General features: G+C 48.5%; 1 protein-coding gene across 4 annotated transcripts in view; it reads right to left on the bottom strand.

Annotated features, from left to right (window-relative positions):
* The window catches only part of SLC39A11 (solute carrier family 39 member 11), a 724,893-nt gene that overhangs the window by 347,051 nt on the left and 356,311 nt on the right, over positions 1-21,531 (bottom strand). For 2 of the 4 annotated variants that reach the window (XM_069750717.1, XM_069750719.1), the window contains one exon: positions 3,558-3,654. In XM_069750717.1, coding sequence (XP_069606818.1) covers positions 3,558-3,654 — 97 coding nt within the window. Of the gene's footprint in view, positions 1-3,536; positions 3,655-21,531 lie in introns of all 4 variants that reach the window. The other 2 variants (XM_069750716.1, XM_069750718.1) reach the window with 1 other exon arrangement.

Genomic DNA, 21,531 nt, shown 5'->3' on the forward strand with positions numbered 1-21,531 from the left:
CAACAGGATAAAATGGATCCTAAAATTTATTGGGCAATTTCTCCTGAGTACACTGATACCTCACATGTGGGGGTAAACCACTGTTTGGACACACGGCAGGGCTCGGAAGGGAGGGAGTGCCATTTGACTTTTTGAATGAAAAATTAGCTCCAATCATTAGCGGACACCATGTCGAGTTTGGAGAGCCCCTGTGTGCCTAAACATTGGAGCTTCCCCACATGTGACCCCATTTTGGAAACTAGACCTCCCATGGAACTAATCTAGATATGCGGTGACCACTTTAAACCCCTAAGTGCTTCACAGAAGTTTATAACGCAGAGCCGTGAAAATAAAAAATCATTTTTCTTTTCTCAAAAATTATTTTTTAGCCTGCAATTTTATATTTTCACAAGAGTAACAGGAGAAATTGGACCCCAAAAGTTGTTGTCCAGTTTGTCCTGAGTACGCTGATACCTCATATGTGGGCGTAAACCACTGTTTGGGCACACGTCGGGGCTCGGAAGGGAAGTAGTGACTTTTGAAATGCAGACTTTGATGGAATGGTCTGCGGGCGTCACGCTGCGTTTGCAGAGCCCCTGATGTGCCTAAACAGTAGAAACCCCCCACAAACTACCCCATTTTGGAAACTAGACCCCCAAGGAACTTATCTAGATGTGTGGTGAGCACTTTGAACCCCCAAGTGCTTCACAGAAGTTTATAACGCAGAGCCGTGAAAATAAAAAATAATTTTCCATTCCTCAAAAATTATGTTTTAGCAAGCAATTTTTTTTATTTTCGCAAGGGTAACCGGAGAAATTGGACCCCAATAATTGTTGCCCAGTTTGTCCTGAGTATGCTGGTACCCCATATGTGGGGGTAAACCACTGTTTGGGTGCGCATCTGAGCTCAGAAAGGAGGGAGCACCATTTGACTTTTTGAACGCAAGATTGGCTGGAATCAATGGTGGCGCCATGTTGCGTTTGGAGACCACTGAAGTGCCTAAACAGTGGAAACCCTTCAATTCTAACTCCAACACTAACCCCAACACACTCCTAACCCTAATCCCAACTCTAGCATAATCCTAATCACAACCCTAACCCCAACATACCCCTAACCCTAATTCCAACCCTAACCCTAATCCTAACCCTAATCCCAACCCTAACCACAAGCCTAATCTTAACCCTATTTCCAACCCTAACCCTAAGGCTATGTACCCACGTTGCGGATTCGTGTGAGATTTTCCGCACCATTTTTGAAAAATCCACAGGTAAAAGGCACTGCGTTTTACCTGCGGATTTCCAGTGTTTTTTTGTGCGGATTCCAATTCAGGAACAGGTGTAAAACGATGCAGAATCCGCACAAAGAATTGACATGCTGCAGAAAATACAACACAGCGTTTCCGTGCGGTATTTTCCGCACCATGGGCACAGCGGATTTGGTTTTCCATAGGTTTACATGGTACTGTAAACCTGATGGAAAACTGCAACGAATCCGCAGAGGCCAATCCGCTGCGGATCCGCAGCCAAATCCGCAGCCAAGTCACTACTGGTACAGGAGGAGAGAGGATCGTACCAGCGAGGGCTCACAATCTAGGGTCTAAGGGATAATGTTCCTCCTTGTGGAGAGTGACTTGGCTGACATGCCAGTGTAAGGAGACTTAATTTTCCATCCAATGCTCCTCTTGGAAATTAAATATTCAAATTTCCTCTTCATAGAGGAAGAGGATTAGAACTGTAGTGCCTTCTATTGGAAGTAGGAATCCTAAAGGCAATATCAACCCTATAATGAATCTTGTCAACTGACTTAGGATTAAAGCCAAACCAGAATCTCAACTTGCAGACACATGTTTAGAGGTGTTTCCCAATCCTCAGTGCTAAGCATGAGATCTGAATGGACTACATGAAAGGCCTTTGACCAAGACTATACATGTCATGTGAATCGTGTCTTACTCAAGAACAAGGTGTTTATAAGGTGGAAATACTGGATCCCAGTAGCAATAGGCTGATAAAGAGTTATTAAACAATATAAAACCCTAAAATGTAAAGGTTTACCCAACGTCCATCAACCAGGTAAACATAGGACAAATTTACCAGGTACATTATTATATGCCCACTTAATAGAGCCACGGCATCAAAAGGTTACCAATAACATATCCCTGCTTTCAGGAAGAGGTACACAAATCATTAAAGGTGTTGTACAGGCTTGGGGCTCCAGTCTGCAGTCACTCTATGTGAATGCAGACTTGTGAATCCTCACATCGTGCATAGTGCAGGTATGGAATATGTATATTTCTGGCCACACTGCACCTAGATGTGGTACATGTCATGCACGTCTAGTTGACATGTGACCGCTAGTATTCAAATCACATACAAGCAGTCAAGCGTCCACCTGCTCAAGACGCTGGGGAATCCTGACATCGTGCAGCGCGTACTGTGAGGATTCACAAGGTTGCAGGTACTGTGTCAGCGCCGGCTGGCCGTAAAGCAGAGCACAGCGGTGACGTCACCGCTCTGCTTTACGGCCGGCGCTTACACAGTGCAGGGAAGCTGACGCCGGGTGACGCGACAGACACCGGAATGTAAGTATGTAGTGTTTTTTTTTTACATTTACAATGGTAACCAGGGTAAACATCGGGTTACTAAGCGCGGCCCTGCGCTTAGTAAACTGATGTTTCCCTGGTTACCCGTGGACTTCGGCATCGTTGGTCGCTGGAGAGCTGTCTATGTGACAGTTCTCCAGCGACCACACAATGACTAAACAGCGACGCTGCAGCGATCGGCATCGTTCTCTATATCGCTGCAGCGTCGCTTAATGTGACGGTACGTTAATGAACTAACATCTTGTTCAGCTCTGCTGCCAAGCTAACAGGACAATCAATCACACAGAAGAATTGATAATTTCCAAGATAAGAACAAGCTCAGGGCAGGAGAAAGAAGGTAAAACATATGACCCTAGGACACCAGCTCATACAGTAGTGTATTAGGTAGAGAACAAATTATAGATTCAGAGTCATTGTCAAAGCTGGAAAAATAAAGGTCTTATAGTGTAAAAAGAGAAAGCATTCGGAAGGCGAGACATAAGGTGCAGGTATTTCCAGGCTCTATGGTCTTCATTAATATTGAACTACAAAGTAATCCATGTAATGCTTTATAAGGAGGAATGTAGGAGCTCAGCTGCAGTACAAGACAATACCTGTGTGCAGTTGTGGCACTGTTTCAGGAGGATAGATGTTGTGGGAGACAGTGTCATATTTTCTACCATATATATCTCCTATATAGAAATTTTTTTCCAGACAATACAGTGAGGAAATCCTGCCATTGCCTTCATAAGACAGGAATAAAGGTGTTGCTCCCCATTAAAGTAACAATGATCAAAAATGTACTCATATGCTGTACTGTCAACCAATTGTGTCCTGATGTTACATGTTATAGCAGCCCCCCAAAAAAGCTGCAATCAATCATTACACAGGATACCAAGTGTCACGCCACATTCAGGAGACGGCTAATTGACAGCACCCCAACTATCATGCTTGGTATATGACAACATAGGATGCTTGCCTGTGTGAGAGACCACTCTACCTATCCGGATGGTCAGATCCCGATCTTCCTCCTTCTCCTTGACAGGTTTGGAGTCGTTATTCAAAGTTGTAAAAGAGAAGGGATCATCACTTAAACCCTAGAAAACAGAAAATAAAGGTATAATAATTAGAAAATGAAAGTATATATCAACGGGATACAAGAAACACTGTAGAATCTGAGCGTTAAAATTCCGTCAATTCTACAGCTGTTGTGCAAATTGCAGAGTTTTAGATGTAATCGCTCTCACAATATTATATGCCAAGAACAATACTGGTCAGTTTACTATCTGCTGTAGATTTACTACTGATATAGTGGTATTATACTACAGTAACACTATTTCACGCTTTTAAATAAAGTATCTGCAAAATGTTGAAATACTAAGTTACATCCTGTATTATACTCCAGAGCTGCACTCACTATTCTGCTGGTGCAGTCACTGTGTACATACACAACATTACTGATCCCGAGTTACATCCTGTATTATACCCCAGAGCAGCACTCACTATTCTGCTGGTGCAGTCACTGTGTACATACATTAAATTACTTATCCTGTACTGATCCTGAATTACATCCTGTATTATATTCCAGAGCTGCACTCACTATTCTGCTGGTACAGTCACTGTGTACATACATTACATTACTGATCCTGTACTGATCCTGAGTTACATTCTGTATTATACTCCAGAGCTACACTCACTATTCTGCTGGTGCAGTCACTGTGTACATACATTACATTACTGATCCTGTACTGATCCTGAGTTACATCCTGTATTATACTCCAGAGCAGCACTTACTATTCTGCTGGTGCAGTCACTGTGTACATACATTACATTACATATCCTGTACTGATCCTGAGTTATATCTTATATCAGGGCTGCAAACAGGTCATGTTTTCGGGATTTACTTGTACTGCACAGGTGATAATTTAATCACCTACACACATAATGATTGCAGCACCTTGTGCAATGCTAAGGAAATCTTGAAAACATGCATGGTTTGCGGCCCTCGAGGAATGCAGTTTGACACCCCTGTCCTATATTATACCCCAGAGCTGCACTCACTATTCTGCTGGTGCAGTCACTGTGTACATACATTACATTATTTATCCTGTACTGATCCTGAGTACCATCCTGTATTATACCCCAGAGCTGCACTCACTATTCTGCTGGTGCTGTCACTGTGTACATACATTACTTATCCTGTATCTCTTTTTATTATAAAAGTACAAAACAAAACTTACAGGTAAAACTTACAGACAAATTCAATAACAAAACAAATTACTCACAATCCCCAAAAGTCCAATGTCCAGCATATTTATACAAACAAAATGTTCCTCCATTTCATTAATACCCCCCAGCAAGGGAAGAGACCTCAACCTAGATCCTTTTCTCCCTTCCTTTGTACCTTTTTTTTACTCATACACTCATACCCACGCATTCATCCCTAGAAAAATAAACAAAAGTTGGCCAATTGCCCTCAAGAAAGTAAATAGGCCACCTGGCCGAAACTTAATCATATATTTTTATATATTTACTAGCTATTGAACCCGTTCTACGCCCGGGTGACGAGCATTTATATTGGTATATGGTCTCCATCCTGGTATGTGCTGCTCCATCCTGCGTCCCCATCCTGTCATGTGCTGCTCCCATCCTGCGCCCCCATCCTGTCATGTGCTGCTCCATCCTGCATCCCCATCCTGACATGTGCTGCTCCATCCTGCGTCCTCATCCTGTCATGTGCTGCTCCATCCTGCGCCCCCATCCTGTCATGTGCTGCTCCCATCCTGCGCCCCCGTTCTGTCATGTGCTGCTCCCATCCTGCGCCTCCATTCTGTCATTTGCTGCTCCCATCCTGTCATGTGCTGCTCCCATCCTGCGCCTGTTCTGTCATGTGCTGCTGCCATCCTGCGCCCGTTGTCATGTGCTGCTCCCATCCTGCGCCCCCGTTCTGTCATGTGCTGCTCCCATCCTGCGCCCGTTCTGTCATGTGCTGCTGCCATCCTGTGCCCGTTCTGTCATGTGCTGCTCCCATCCTGCGCCCGTCGTTCTGTCATGTGCTGCTCCTATCCTGCGCCCCCGTTCTGTCATGTGCTGCTCCCATCCTGCGCCCGTTCTGTCATGTGCTGCTCCCATCCTGCGCCCGTTGTCATGTGCTGCTGCCATCCTGCGCCCGTTCTGTCATGTGCTGCTCCCATCCTGCGCCCGATCTGTCATGTGCTGCTGCCATCCTGCGCCCGTTCTGTCATGTGCTGCTCCCATCCTGCTCCCCTGTTCTGTCATGTGCTGCTCCCATCCTGCGCCCGTTCTGTCATGTGCTGCTGCCATCCTGCGCCCATTCTGTCATGTGCTGCTCCCATCCTGCGCCCGTTCTGTCATGTGCTGCTGCCATCCTGCGCCCGTTCTGTCATGTGCTGCTGCCATCCTGCGCCCGTTCTGTCATGTGCTGCTCCCATCCTGCGCCTGTTCTGTCATGTGCTGCTGCCATCCTGCGCCCGTTCTGTCATGTGCTGCTGCCATCCTGCGCCCGTTCTGTCATGTGCTGCTGGCATCCTGCCCCCGTTCTGTCATGTGCTGCTCCCATCCTGCGCCACCATTGTATTATATGCCCCCCATAAGACGCTCCAGTGTGTATGCAGCAGGAATCGGCGCCTGCGCAGTCCGCGCTTTCCAGCGCCATTTTCTTGAAGACACACCTGCAGTGGAGCCGGAGTGTGTCTTCAAGAAAATGGCGCCGGGAAGACACACTCCGGCTCCTCTGCCTGTGACTGGTAAGTCAGAGGGCGGTGCCGGCGCGCATTAACGCATTAAGCGCGTCATCGCGCCCTCTGAACTGTCACAGCAGAGGAGCCGGGAGACGGAGCCGCACGCAGCGCTGGAACGGGGAAAGGTGAATATACTTACCCTCCTGGCGGTCCCTGACTCTCCGGTGGAGATCGCGGTATGCGTTCAGTGTTTACGCATACCGCAATCTCCTGGGAGCGTCACTCTGTGGGGGCCAGACTGCGCCGGCGCTTGCGCCTGCGCAGTCTATAAAGGCTTCGGACAGAGTGACGCTCCCAGCGTTATATTATAGATATTTTTTTATATATTTTTTAAATTTTATATATTTTTTATTTTTCCTCCTAAACTAAACCACCACCATTCCCCCAAAGGTCCCACGAAAGTTTGTGGCCTATCACACCAGGTCCCACGAGAGTTTGTGACCTTTCCTACACAGGAAGGTCCATAAAAGTTTATGGCCTTTTTTTCCCATCTTCCTGGCATCCCGCCGGTCGTCCATTCTCCAAAACCCATCAGCCCCACCCCACCTAAACTAAATCCCCCCTACACACATCATAACTTGTACACATGTAACATATATATACAACCTTATAACATATCAATAATAACATAATAATAATAACCAGTACACACCTTAACCATGACCAAAAAACAGGCCCAAGTTCAATGCTTGCAAGCCCTATACCCAGGTTACCAATTCCAAAACAAAAATCTGTAAGTGAGGGTTACAGCCCACCACCAGGAACTGGAGACCATAGAGGCTCTCACCCTAATCTACCGCACATCACCCTGACCCTCCCTAAAAACACAAAAGAGAAAATCCTGTCCCTATAGCCCTACCAATCTCTCCCTACCTGCCCCTCACTACCAACCTAATACTAACTACCTGTCCCTAAAGACTGTCCCTATCTGTCCCTACACATCTATCTGACCCTACAAAATAAAGATAAAAAGATAAAAAAAGACTAACTCAACCCTATCACAGGCACACAGAACCTAACTCTCCCTAGGGCACATTAAAAGAGAAACCCCTCCGTAGAAGAGAGGCCCTCCCTGCACCCAGCCTCTCAAACTACAGCAAGCGCACTTTTGCCAGGTCACCCAGGATGTTCCTAATCACCTCTACCCTGGGGAGGACTTTCCGCTGAGTAGACACTAGACACCGTGCATTCCATGTGTGCAACCTAGTTACTAAACTAACTAAGAAAACAGTGCCCCGATCTCGGCCACCAAGGGACCTGAATGCCCCATAGGCCCACTCCGAATAGGAAAGGCCTGCCAGCCTGGGCCAGCCAATGGAAGCACCCACCCTGCTGTAGACATCTGTATTAAAGGGACACCGAAGCAGGAAATGCTCCATGCTTTCAAGCATACTGCCACACTCTTCGTGGGGACAATCCCGGTCATCAGAGCGTCTGCACTTCAGGTTGTCCATCACATACAGCTTCCCATGGAAGCAGCACCAAACCAAGTCCCAAAACTTCAAGTGGATCCGTTTAGAGTTCAATAAACCGAGCCCCACCTCCAGATCCCAGCTTGGGCAATCCCTGAGCGCCAGGGGCTTCTGAAAGTGTGTCAACAGGACCGTATTGTCAAGAAACCTTCTTGACATGGTCCTGATCTCCCACACTCCCAGACCCCACCGACGGATCACCTTCAGAACTGGGGTAGCATAAGTCGGAAGATGCCCATGAGGTGTACGAAGGTCCTTCACCTGCCCTCCTGTCTCCCATTCCTGGAAGAAAGGCCGAAACCACCCCTACAGGAGAATACCCACAGAGGAGCCCTCTCTAACCAGAGGTTGGCGATGTTTGCTTTAAGAAAGGTGTTTACAAGAAACACTACTGGGTTGACCATACCTAACCCTCCTAGTCTCCTCGTGCGGTACGTGACCTCCCTCTTGATTAGGTTCAGCCTATTTCCCCATAATAATTGGAAAAACAGGCTGTAGACCCGCATCCAAAGAGGCTCTGGCAAGATGCAGACGCTGCCCAAATATATTAGCAAAGGAAGCAAATAGCCTTTGGCAAGACTAACCCTTTCCCTTAGGGTGAAAGACCAACCCTTCCACTGATCCACCTTCTGGGCGGCAATCTTAAGTCTGCCCTCCCAATTTTGCTGGGGATAGTCCCCCGGGCTGAAACTGATGCCTAATATTTTTGCTGTGGCCTGAGGCCCTGGAAGGGTGTCCGGGAGATCAAAACTTGGATCTCCCCCTCCCAGCCAGAGACTCTCACACTAGTCCCGGATGATCATGGACCCGGATGCCACCGAGTAGCGTTCAACCTCAGACATCACCCAATCTGCCTCCTCTCTCGAGGATACAAAAAGGGAAACATCGTCAGCGTACGCCACTACCCTCAAGGTGGCCTCTGCCTCCGCCTGGTCCATCCCGACTCCCACCAACGGTCCGCGCTCCACTCTCCTTAAAAGGGGGTCGATCGCAAACACGTATAACAGTGGGCTCAGAGGACAGCCCTGGCGGACACCAGACCTCACCTCAAAAGGGTGTCCGACCCAACCGTTCACGAGCGGAAAAGTCTCTGCCCCATTGTATAAAACTCTCAACCAATCAACAAACCTCCCAGGCAGACCATACCTCAGAAGGACGGACCAGAGGTACTCATGGTTAACCCGGTCAAAGGCCTTCGCCTGGTCTAAGGACAGCAAGTACCCCTTCCAGTGACCTGCCCTGCTCCACTGCCTCCCGGACACCGAGCACAGCACTAAATGTACTGCGGCCTGGAACAGAGCAGTGCTGGGCCCCCGAAAGGAGTCGGGGCGTAAACTGCACCAACCGATTAAAAAGCACCTTTGCCAGAACCTTTCGGTCCGTATTGAGAAGCGCTATGGGACGCCAATTCTCAATACGGGACGAGTCTTTACCCTTTGACAGGATAATCAGGGCTGACTTCTTCATTGAACTGGGCAGAATATCCGAGGAGAGGAACTCATTAAACACCTCAGTCAAGAGAGGGACCAAAGAGTCACTAAAAGTCTTGTAGAACTCGGATGTTAAGCCATCCGGACCGGGCGACTTTTTGGGCCGGAGCCCATTATTATTATTATTATTATTATTATTATTATTATTATTATTTATTGTTATAGCGCCATTTGTTCCATGGCGCTTTACATGTGAGGAGGGGTATACATAATGAAAACAAGTACAATAATCTTAAACAATACAAGTCATAACTGGTACAGGAGGAATGAGGACCCTGCCCGCGAAGGCTCACAATCTACAAGGGATGGGTGAGAATACAGTAGGTGAGGGTAGAGATGGTCATGCAGCGGTTTGGTCGATCGGTGGTAACTGCAGGTTGTAGGCTTGTCTGAAGAGGTGGGTCATCAATCACCCTTCTCACTTCCTCTTCCCTGATTGCTTCTGCCAAAAAATGAAGAGAGGGGTCATCCCCTGGCTCAGGGATGGTTTCAGTCAGGAAAGCCGACATCTCATCCCGATCAGGATCCCTCCTCCCCAAGAGGTGCAAGTAGAAGGATCTGACCATCTCCAGGATCCCCGATTTGGATCTGTTCAGGGACCCCGTACTGTCAATCAGTCCTCTCACCATCTTAAAATTCACTGACAACCTGCAGTTTCTGTAAGGATCGGGCGAGCGGTACCTCCCGAAATCCCTCTAAAAAACCAAGGATGTGTGCCTATAATACTGGCACCCCTTGAGCAAGGTCTTCACCGTGGAGATTTCCTCTCGGTCCCCTCCAGTCGAGACGAGCTGCTCGAGTTTCCTCCCCAGCGCCCGATACAGGCGGTACCTGTTCAGGCCCCTGATGCTCGAGAGCTGATGGAAGAACCTTGCGACCCTTCTTTTGAAGATCTCCCACCACTCAAGACTTACTGCTACAAAGACCCAAGAGAGGTACCTGGCTCTGAAGAAATTCCTCAAAGGACTGTCTTACTTCCGCCTCTTCCAGAAGGGACGAATTCAGCTTCCATAGGTCTCTCCCCATCCGGGGGGAAGGGGTGGGCTCTGTAACATTCAAAGTAAAGAAAATGAAACAGTGATCGGAGAACTCCACCTCAACAGCGGACACTGCAGAAGAGACGGCTTCCTCCTTTAAAAAAAACCTATCTATCCTAGACCTACTGCTTCCCCTAAAAAAGGTGAAACCCCCGTGACCTGGGGTGTGCTGGATGTGGACATCCACCAGGCGAGCGTCGCTTACGATGCTATTCAAGGCTACGCTATCATAAGCCAGCCGGACTCCGGGGCCTCCCCTACCACGGAGTCTGGTTACAGTATTAAAATCCCCACCGAAGATCACCTGCCGGCTTGTAAAAAGATAGGGCTTGATCCTCAGGAAGAGACATTTACGGTCCCACTTAGATTGCGGGCCATAGATATTGATGAGCCGAAGCGCCTGTCCCATCATGAAGACGTCAATGACCAAACATCTCCCCATTTCTACCTCGATCACCCGTCTGCATTCCACCTCCGCAGTCTTAAAAAGGACCGCTACCCCGCTATACGGCTCGGCCGCAAGAGACCAGTATGAGGGCCCACTCCTTCATTCCCTCTTTGCTTTGTAGATGGACCCCAGGTCCGTTAGTCTGGTCTCCTGCAAAAATAAAATATCAGCCTGAACCCGGGTGAAAAAAAATCAAAGGCCGTAAATCTAGCCATATCTGACTTTATGCTGGCGACATTAATCGACACCAGAGTCAACAGGGTAGGTTCCGCCATCATGGGTGATTGAGTTAGATGGCCTGTTTTTTAACCGTACCCCTGATTTCCTCTCCCCCATTGAGGAGGAGCCCGACTCACCCCTCCTCTTTAAAGACACCGAGGTGTCCATATCCTCCTTTACAGCACTGGACTTCCCAGAAATAGATTCCTCGCCCCTGGACCCCGAGGTAGTCCCCCCTCCAGAGGAGTGTGAATCCCCCGGAGGACAGACCCCCGAAGGCACCCCAGATGTTGCGTCCGGCCCCTCACCCCCGACCTCCGACACAGCAGAGTCATCGAGGGCTTGGAACCGATTGGAGAGGGGGATCAGAGAGGAGAAGGCGAGCCCTTCCGTAGGAACCCTAGTGGCTGGGGCTTAGATTTTTTTAGCCTTGTTCTTCCTCTTCTTCTGACTCTTACCGGTACGATTGTCACCATTTTTTTAGGCTGCTCCACCACCTCTTCATCCAGACTTTCATACTGGGAAGAGTTATCAGAAGCAGCCAACTCCTCCCTCTCCATCCTCCGGATCTCCTCGCTCACCGCCTTCTATCCCATTGCCTCAGAGGCTTCGGTTGCCGCCTCCAAGGTGGGGGCAGTCATCACCCCAGTTGTCTGAGGCTTATCCTGCTCCCTGCCCTTATGGCACCTCACCTGTTGCCACTGATGGGCAGATGTACCAGCCTCGCCCTTCCTCACTGACCCCTCAGCTCCCCTCAAGCCTCCACCCTCAGCCCCAGCAGAAGTTGCACCACCGGGGACCCCCCCTGGGCTCCTTCCTGCCGGGCCAGAGATGGTGCTGGAAAAGGAACGGGGGCAGCGGCTATACGGGTGACCTAGGTCACCACACAAGTGACACCTAATGTCACCACAGGCCGCGGCAAGATGGCCTACCCTGCCACACAAGGCACATTTCTGCACCTTGCAGCCTGCGCTGAAGTGGTGGGGATCACCGCACCTGTGGCAGACCTTCGGTTGCCCCTGGTAGAATATCTGGATTCTGTCCCTCCCCAGAAATGCTGAAAAGGGGATGTGGGTGACCGTACCTCCTGAAACCTTCAACTTTACCATGAAGATCCAGCCCCCTGACCAAATGCCAAACTCGTCCCTATTTTTTTTAGGGACCTCGGTGACTTCCCCATAACGGGTAAGCCACGTCATTATGTTAACCCCAGAGAGTGACTCGTTACTTGTCAGAATGGTCAACCTCTTTACACTATTTTGACGAGACACCGCCTGCACGGTAAAGTCTCGCCAGCCGGGCTCCCCCTTTGCCAGTTCAAAATTCGACCAGAAAAGCTCCAAGCCCTCTGGCCGAATAAAACTGACATCGAAGAAGGTGGTGCCAAACGGATGAATCAGGGCAAAGATGTCCGTCGCCCTGAAGTCCATCTTCAGAAAGAGCTCCACAACCCTCGCCCTTGGCGGGCACGCTTCACTGCCCCTCCACCGAAGACGGACCACATTCCGTCTTGCCACCCCCTGCCCGGCTGTCAGGAGGGACCAAATCGTTTCCCCTTCCCTTTTATCTTGGAAGGCAGCCAAGCCGTGTCTATCCAGCCAAAAGGCCAAGTCCACCACTCTTCCCTCTAGTTCGATCGTCCGTTCTCCCTTTTTGAGGGCATCCAGGAAACGGCGCCGCAAGACGCTATCCCTGAGGTCCAGAGGCGAGGAAACCCCCTGACTAGACCCCGAGGCTCCAGCCACCACCCCTGAATAACTCAGAGGACCTGTGGCCGGGAAGGGGGGGTGGGTTGATGGACCGGCCCCCCCCCCCCCTTCTCCCACTACCATCAGACACCGTACTGACATTTGCCACGATATTCACACTTGCCACCTTAGACGCACTGCCACTCACATCCCCAACCACAGACACTTCCATACCCGCACCCTCCTCATCCATTCCATCAGTCAGCACACTCTCACTCACATGCACACTGGGGTCAGTATTATTTTGCCTCACCTTTTGGGTATTTCCAGGTTTTGTTTTCCCACTACTACCGCCACCTACTGGTGGCATCTTCCCTGCTGGGGGGTTTGGAACACACAGCGCTGCTGTCCCTTTAAGAGTCGTGCTGCAATAGGGTTTAAGCAGCACTGTCTGACTCTCCACCACAGCAGGCACAGAGCATCCTCCCTCACTGGCAGGTAGGAAGCCAGGTGCAGACCCGCCTCCAGCTCCATCCTGCCTTGTGGCCGGAGCCCCCACCGCAGGTAAGCCCCCCGATTCAGGAGACACCGCCAGGCAGGCGCCCTTGCTGCTGTCTGCTACAGCTGCAGTTCTTGCACCATTGCCGACCGCAGCTAAGACCATTTTTTTTCCTTTTGCTTGGAAAGCCACGCCTCCAGCTGCACAGCACAACTTTCCAAAGCTGTACTTGCATGGTCAGCGGGTGCCGAGGAGGCCACCCCCCCTGAGACCGGCCGCAGCGGGACCCCCAGAGCCAACCCAGAGCTGGATCCACCCCCAGGAATCCCCCCAGCGGTACCAGTCCCCTGAGGCACAGCACCCACCACCACCACACCCTGGGCCACAAACAGCCTGGCCACAGCAACTCCAGCGGATGGCCCCAGGCTAGGCCACTCCCCCTCAGCATCCACCAGCGGCGGTGCCCCCCAATGCAGGAGACCCCGACTTCACTGCAGACCCCGCCATGGGAGCTTCCATCATTTTCTTTTTATGAGCCTGTTCAGCTGGAGCCGCAGGCCCCTCACCCTTTACTTTACTAGGTGCTTGGGTCCCCAGAAGTGATCCAGTTTTAACGGATCTGTAAGTGGGGGACCCGGACACCCCAGCGCTCACCGCTGGAGATGCGGTCCCGGCTGTCACTCTCCTGCCCACCACTGGGCCACCCTCCACATCATGCTCCATATCAGACACATCACTACCCCCTCCGTTACCACAAACAGAGACAGCGCCCTGCGTGTCATGGCCTGTAATCTCCCCGCTCCCTCACTGCGGACCCATAACAGAGGCTGAGCCGGGGTGGGTAGCGGGTGCCGCACAGTGGGACCGGGGGACCCCAGAGAGGGGGACATACACAAATTTCTGCACAGTAGATGTTTTCTGCTTATTCCTTTTCTTAGCCTTTCTCTTCACCCCCCTCCTGGTTGCCTCGTCCTCGCAGATCTCATCTCCGAACCTCAGCTGGTTAAAACGGACTGGGGACTCGATCTGCCGGATCTGCTGCATGACAAGGCAGCCCCCTTGACTGCTACTACCACCATCCTCATCCTTTCCCTCGCTCCCGCTGTCCCCTGAAGGGCCAGAATCTGATGGGAGAGCCACCTGCTCGGGGGCTATCCCACTATGCGACGCCTGGAGATCTCTTACCAGGCCACCAGGTGGTGGGTATGGCACGACCTCCTCCTTGCATTCCTCTTCCTCATCATCCTCCTCCACCACCTGGCCGGAGCTCCGTGACCCCTTTAGAGCCCCACCGGCCATGGCTCTGAACCGGTCATCGTTCTCCGGCTTTTCACGAAGGGCCCGCTACCATCCAGGATCTCACATCTAAGGCTTTCCAGGTCTTGTATGGATTTTTTAATATTTTTGACCGCGGCGGATAGCTCGGCCTTCTTATTGCCGGAAGCCCTGTCAGACCTGTCCTTAGTTACCCTCAACTCCCCCCAGAGAGATTTTAACTTCCTTGAGGCGTCCTCAGACTCGCAGAGGTGCGCATGGATGCGAGAACCATAGCCCACGGCGGATTCTCTAGCCGCCTTGGTGCCCCAACCAAGAGGCACCGCTGCAGCACCCCTGCTCGTACTAGGCCTACCTCCAGGGGAAGGAGCCGCCACGGCCTCAGGGGTCCTACGGGTCTTCATGCTGGTACCTTGGCCAGATTTTGTGACCCTAGCCGGAGTTTGAGTCCTCCCACCCCCCGCCGGCTTGGACCGGGAGGTGGGAGCCGGGGGCCCAGCCCCGGAAGCCAGACCCAAAATGGGCCTTCTTTCCTGGGAAGGGGGCAGACAAAAAGTCCTGGATGGAAAACTTTACCTCCCTTTCCAGGAGCTCTCTCTAGGCAGCACACACAGAGCACACGGCAAACAGGCTCCGCCTCTTCCTGTATGACAGTCCAGAGCTGCACTCACTATTCTTCTGGTGCAGTCACTGTGTTCATACATTACATTACTTATCCTGTACTGAGCCTGAGTTACATCCTGTATTATACCCCAGAGCTGCACTCATTATTCTGCTGGTACAGTCACTGTGTACATACATTACTTATCCTGTATTATACTCCAGAGCTGCACTCACTATTCTGCTGGTGCAGTCACTATGTACATACATTAGATTACTTATCCTGTACTGATCCTGGGTTATATCCTGTATTATACCCCAGAGCTGCACTCACTATTCTGCTGGTGCAATCATTGTGTACATACATTACATTACTTATCCTGTACTGATCCTGAGTTACATCCTGTATTATACTCCAGAGCTGCAATCTCTATTCTGCTGGTGGAGTCACTGTGTACATACTTTACATTACTGATCCTGAGTTACATCCTGTAATATACTCCAGAGCTGCACTCACTATTCTGCTGGTGGAGTCACTGTATACATACATTACATTACTTATCCTGTACTGATCCTGAGATACATCCTGTATTATACCCCAGAGCTGCACTCACTATTCTGCTGGTGCAGTCACCATGTACATACATTACTTATCCTGTACAGATTCTAACTTCCTGTATTATACTCCAGAGCTGCACTCAAAATTCTGCTGGTGGAGTCACTGTTTTACATTAGTGGGGTCCTGACTTCTGGGGACCAGTTACTGTTTACATCGACATGGTGGCTCTTCCACATAAGTGGCAAGTGAGCTCAGGCTCCCATCGATCAAACACATATTGGCAATCCTAGGAAGAGACCATCAGTGCTATAGATCCTGGAAGAAGCTTAATAAGACCAAGTGTTGATTTTCCTTTTTGAACAATGTTTTGGAATAATTATAGCGATTCTTGGAAACCCTTATTGAGCTAAGCAGGCACGATATAAGGCGGGTACTATACTACTGTCACATTCAGAATCTGTTAGCGAGCATAGCAAAAATACATTAAGCGACAAGCGTTTTCCGCTATCACAAGAGATTCGGCGTCTCTTCCGATTAACCACAGTCCTGCGTTATCTCCAACTCTCCCTTTCCAGTCCTTACTGCATACAAATCAACTGATAAACTGCAGAATACATAAAGTATGCGTACAAGACCTTTATACGCCGCGTTAATTTGTATCGAATCCTTATGTAGCCGAGCCTGTTGACAGATCTCATTTACTGGCACGACTCTTGATGCTGAGAAAATTGCACCGACAAAAACATAAAATTTCCATGCAGACGAAGAAGAGAGACGTAGAGACGGCGAGAGTCTCATCAACTCCGAACATGGATGTTTTCTTGGGAAGAAGCCAATGCGGAAACATCGCTACTACTGTATTCCTCAACAAATCATCTCGGCAGTCGGGAGGTTACACGATGCAATGAAATCCGGCGTGATAGCAAAGCCCACAATCGGCTAATGAAATAAAGCACGGAAGACATATTGAAAGTGCAGCATTTTTTCCCTCCTTAGAAAAAAACTCATAAAAAAGAGAGGGACATTTCTACAAAACAGAAAGATGAGGCATTCTGTCTTTTTCATATTATCAGTTCGGCGCTCAGACAATCTGATGCTCTTTATTGAAGTACAACTGCAGTTACACAAAATAATCATCATCCGGTCGAAAAAGCAATCCAGAGCAGCACCGCTATGACATTCTGGAAAGTCAGAATTGCCAAGTGTCTTTCAGAATGTCGCTCCGATCATCAGATGTAATGTGAAGATCCGAGGCACTGATGTAAAATCTGTGACCTTCTCCCCCCCACCATGCGCCATTTAGAATACTGGTGTCGTCCTTTTTGGAAAAAGATATCATGGCCTAGGTATGACGCCTCCATGTCCTGTGTCTCTAGTTAATGCATAAAATTCAAGTACTCATCAGCAATGCACTGATGAGCTGGTTAGGGGTGGAGATGTGGATCTCCAGCTTTGAAAACTAAGTTTTAGGAGTTATTTGGCCACTGGGGAAGAAAGACTTCAAAAATTAATTCAGTGAAAGGATCTGGTATGCACTTATGTAAATGTAGACATGTATGGCGTCACCTGGTGTTCAAAGTGTATCGCAAAGTGCACGTCCACCTAATGACCTGAGTGCCGGCAAGATCCAAGATCAATCTGCATTTAGACAACAAGACCTGATCGCCTCCTAAGGCTCAGTGATTATATGAGCCTAGACAGTGCCAATTTTATCTGTGATTTCTATTGGGTGTCATTGTGAGTCATTCTGCTCATTTATACAGGACATTCATTGATGTAATCACTTGTCATAATTTGCATTCTGGAGCCATTTTTTCACAGCTCTGTGATACAATCTTTGGTCCTTTTGCCCATCATTCCTTTCTGTCCCCCTTAGTTAGTAATGTCACTAGAACTGGGTGTCTGATGTAATAGTCCATCTGAGGGTTTAGAAATGTTAGTTAGACATCTACAGGTTTCTTGACTTTCTGCTCATCAAAACATTAGTTTTAAAGTCCTCTGAGGCTCTGACACATTTCAGCAGAGCGATTCTTCACATCTTCCCCTTAGCCTTTTCACGACAATATTTATATCCTCCTGCGATTTGTATGGGCAGAACATTTCTTTACATCCTCTTCTGAGTCAATTCATCAGATTGATTCTTCACATCTTCCCCTTACACCTTTCAACAGAAGAATTCATCACATTTTCCTCTGATTCCTATTATCAGAATGATTCTACACATCTTCCTTTGACCCCCTTTTTGTTGGTGGGTTATTTACATCCAAAGAATCCCCTTTATCTGAATATTTTTCCATTGCTCATACCAGTCTCGGCATACTTTTGCCACCTAAACATAACAAAACCCTATGAGGTTCTCAGTTTTAAACACTGATGACCATGCTTTGCTTTAAGTCGCTCAATTTTTCTATTGAATGATTCACAATGAAACTGATCATTTGATTTTGTCGCACCTTGAGATTAAGTATAACTCCCACCATGTCCTGACGGCTGTATTGTGAGACTTGTAGATTCACAAAAGCTCGATAGTCACAGGTTGGAGTCCAATCATCTAATCTGTATACATCTCCAAATTCGAATACTAAATCCAGGCCAATCTCTTCTCATTCTGCGTACATCCAGCTTGTTCCAGCAGAGATCTTATTCCCGTTCCGCTTTGTCACTTTTGCGACTTCGTCTCTGACTAACGAGTATAATTATCCTGATTGTATTTCTGATTCTACACATCAATTCAAGAAATAGCACTATGTAAATTGTGAAAGAATCTGTCACTGCAGGCAGAAACTTTATGTCAAAGCCTGTCTGCATTTAGGAAGGAAGCTTTATACCAAGCTCATATGTTCAGACATGAGAAGAGGGGAAAGAGGGTTCAGAGCAAACATTTCAAATATACAGAAAACGGGTTAAAAACTGCTTCACTCATTAAGGGGGCATCAACTATTCAAAAACATGCAAGTGTTGAGCAGCAAGAGTTAAAATAGGTATAGCTCTACGTAAAGCCAAAGATTGCATATGCCGATATATTCCCATGCCATATCACAAAGTAAACCGCGCTACGTCAGAAAAAAAACAATCCCCACTGCATTTAACGCAGCAATAAAAGTCATTTACTAGGCGTGAAGGAGTAATGTGTTGAAATGCGGTTACTTTAACAGCAGCTCCACCACATCCCAAAACCGTCACGGAGCAGCTGTGCAGGCGCACAAAAATAAGATCCTGCTCTCAAACCTAATGCGTTCAGACCACTGGTTGTAACGAAATTCCTCCTCTGACCACTAAAGGAGGTTGGCGAATTCCCTCAGCACTAAGCACAATCTCCTCCAAAACCACAGGCTCCTGTAAGCATTAACCTTTTTCACTTTGGTGCATTTGCTAATGCAATGTGGTAACGAACAGCAGTGCTGATTGTGGGGAGAGCGTCTTACACGTCAGTCTTTTTACTATACATCCGTAGCTTTTAGGCTATGTGCACACGTTCAGGTTTTTTCATGGTTTTTTTGCGTTTTTTAAAAACGCTATAAAAACTCCTTAAAAACACATACATTAGGCTACGTTCACATTAGCGTTCCGCTAATGTGCGTCGCTGTTGCGTCGGCGACGCAGCGGCGACGCGCCCCTATGTTTAACATAGGGGACGCGTGCGTTTTTTTGGTAGCGTTTTTCGACACGTGCGTCGTTTCCGACGCTAGCGTCGGACGCAAGAAAATGCAACAAGTTGCATTTTTCGTGCGTTCGATTTTCGTCAAAAAACGACGCACGCGTCGCAAAACGCAGCGTTTTTGCGCACATTTTTTGTGCGTCGTGTGTTGCATCGCCGACGCACCGGCGCGCAACGCTAATGTGAACGTAGCCTTATGCATCCTATCATTTAAAATGCATTCTGCATGTTTTGTGCACATGATGCGTTTTTGTCCGCAAAAAAAAACGCATCGCGGTAAAAAAAAGGAGCATGTTCATTAATTTTGCGCACTTTCTGCGTTTTTCCCGCTATTCTATGCATTTGGGAAAAAACGCACAAACAACGCACCAAAAACACATAAAAAACGCATGAAAAAAACGCATGCGGATTTCTGGCAGAAATATCCGGTTTTTGTCAGGAAAATCTCTGCAATAAATCCTGACGTGTGCACATACCCTTAGCATTCTCCGATATGGTGGGAGAACAGAGGTGGGCTTTTAAGTTGCACATGGGAGCAGACTGCAACCATCTAATGGCAATAGCCAGAATGGTACATAAACACTGGCGGATCTGTCTCATCTGCAGTGCCCCCTCTACTGATACTGATAGATTGCCATATTTCCTCCTGTTTCTCTGATTTCCTCCCACATTCCAAAGACATCCTGATAGGGAATTGAGACAGTGAGCTCCATCGGGGACAGCGATGATAATGTCTGTAAAGCGCTGCGGAATATGTTAGCACTATATAAAAATAAAGAGTATTATTATAAGGACTAATTAAAAGCTGAGAGGAAGACATCACTGGAATTACTAACAACCCCATGCTCAAAGTGACTGTGCCTGTTTGGACTGCATTATAGGGCACTCCGTGGCTGGTGCTGTAGAGCAGGGGTCCCCAACTCCAGTCCTCAAGGCCCACCAACATGTCATGTTTTCAGGATTTCCTTAGTCTTGCCCAGGTAATAATTGCATCACCTGTGCAATGCAAAGGAAATCCTGAAAACATGACCTGTTGGTGGGCCTTGAGGACTGGAGTTGGGGACCCCTGCTGTAGAGGATGGCACAATGTGGCGGTCATAACACAGAATAGGACACCATGGCTTGCACTGTATAAAAAGGAACACCATGGCTGGTGCTCTATAAAAGGGCACACTCTAGCTGACCCTCTATAGAAGGGAACACCATGACTGGTGCTCTACAGAATGATACACCATGGCTGGTGCTCTATAGAACGGTACACCGTGGCTGGTGCTCTATAGAATGGTACACCGTGGCTGGTGCTCTATAGAAAGGTACACCGTGGCTGGTGCTCTATAGAATGGTACACCGTGGCTGGTGCTCTATTGAATGGTACACCGTGGCTGGTGCTCTATAGAAAAGTACACTGTGGCTGGTGACTTATAGAATGGTACACCGTGGCTGGTGCTCTATAGAATGGTACACCGTGGCTGGTGCTCTATAGAATGGTACATCGTGGCTGGTGCTCTATAGAATGGTACACTATGGCTGGTGCTCTATAGAAAGGTACACTATGGCTGGTGCTCTATAGAATGGTACACCATGAGGGTGCTCTATAGAATGGTACACTATGGCTGGTGCTCTATAGAAAGGTACACTATGGCTGGTGCTCTTCTCTACAGAATAGAACACCATGGCTGGTGCTCCACAGAATGGTACACCATGGCTGGTGATCTATAGTGTGGTGTTCTATAGAATGGTACAGTGTGGCTGGTATTCTATAGAATGGTACACTGTGGCCAGTGCTCTACATAATAGAACACTGTGGCTGGTGCTCTATAGAATGGTACCCCGTGGCTGGTGATCTATAAAATGGTACACTGTGGCCGATGCTCTACAGAATAGAACACTGTGGCTGGTGATCTATAGAATGGTACCCCGTGGCTGGTGTTCTATAGAATGGTACACCATGGCTGGTAATCTATAGTGTGGTGTTCTATAGAATGGTACAGTGTGGCTGGTGTGCTATAGAATGGTACACTGTGGCCAGTGCTCTACAGAATAGAACACTGTGGCTGGTGCTCTATAGAATGGTACCCCGTGGCTGGTGATCTATAAAATGGTACACTGTGGCCGATGCTCTACAGAATAGAACACTGTGGCTGGTGATCTATAGAATGGTACCCCGTGGCTGGTGTTCTATAGAATGGTACACCGTGGCTGGTGCTCCACAGAATGGAACACCGTGGCTGGTGCTCTACAGCAGAGGTCCCCAACCGCCGGTCCGCG

Source organism: Ranitomeya imitator, chromosome 2 (genome assembly GCF_032444005.1).
Source record: "Ranitomeya imitator isolate aRanImi1 chromosome 2, aRanImi1.pri, whole genome shotgun sequence".
NCBI classification, from domain to species: Eukaryota; Metazoa; Chordata; class Amphibia; order Anura; family Dendrobatidae; genus Ranitomeya; species Ranitomeya imitator.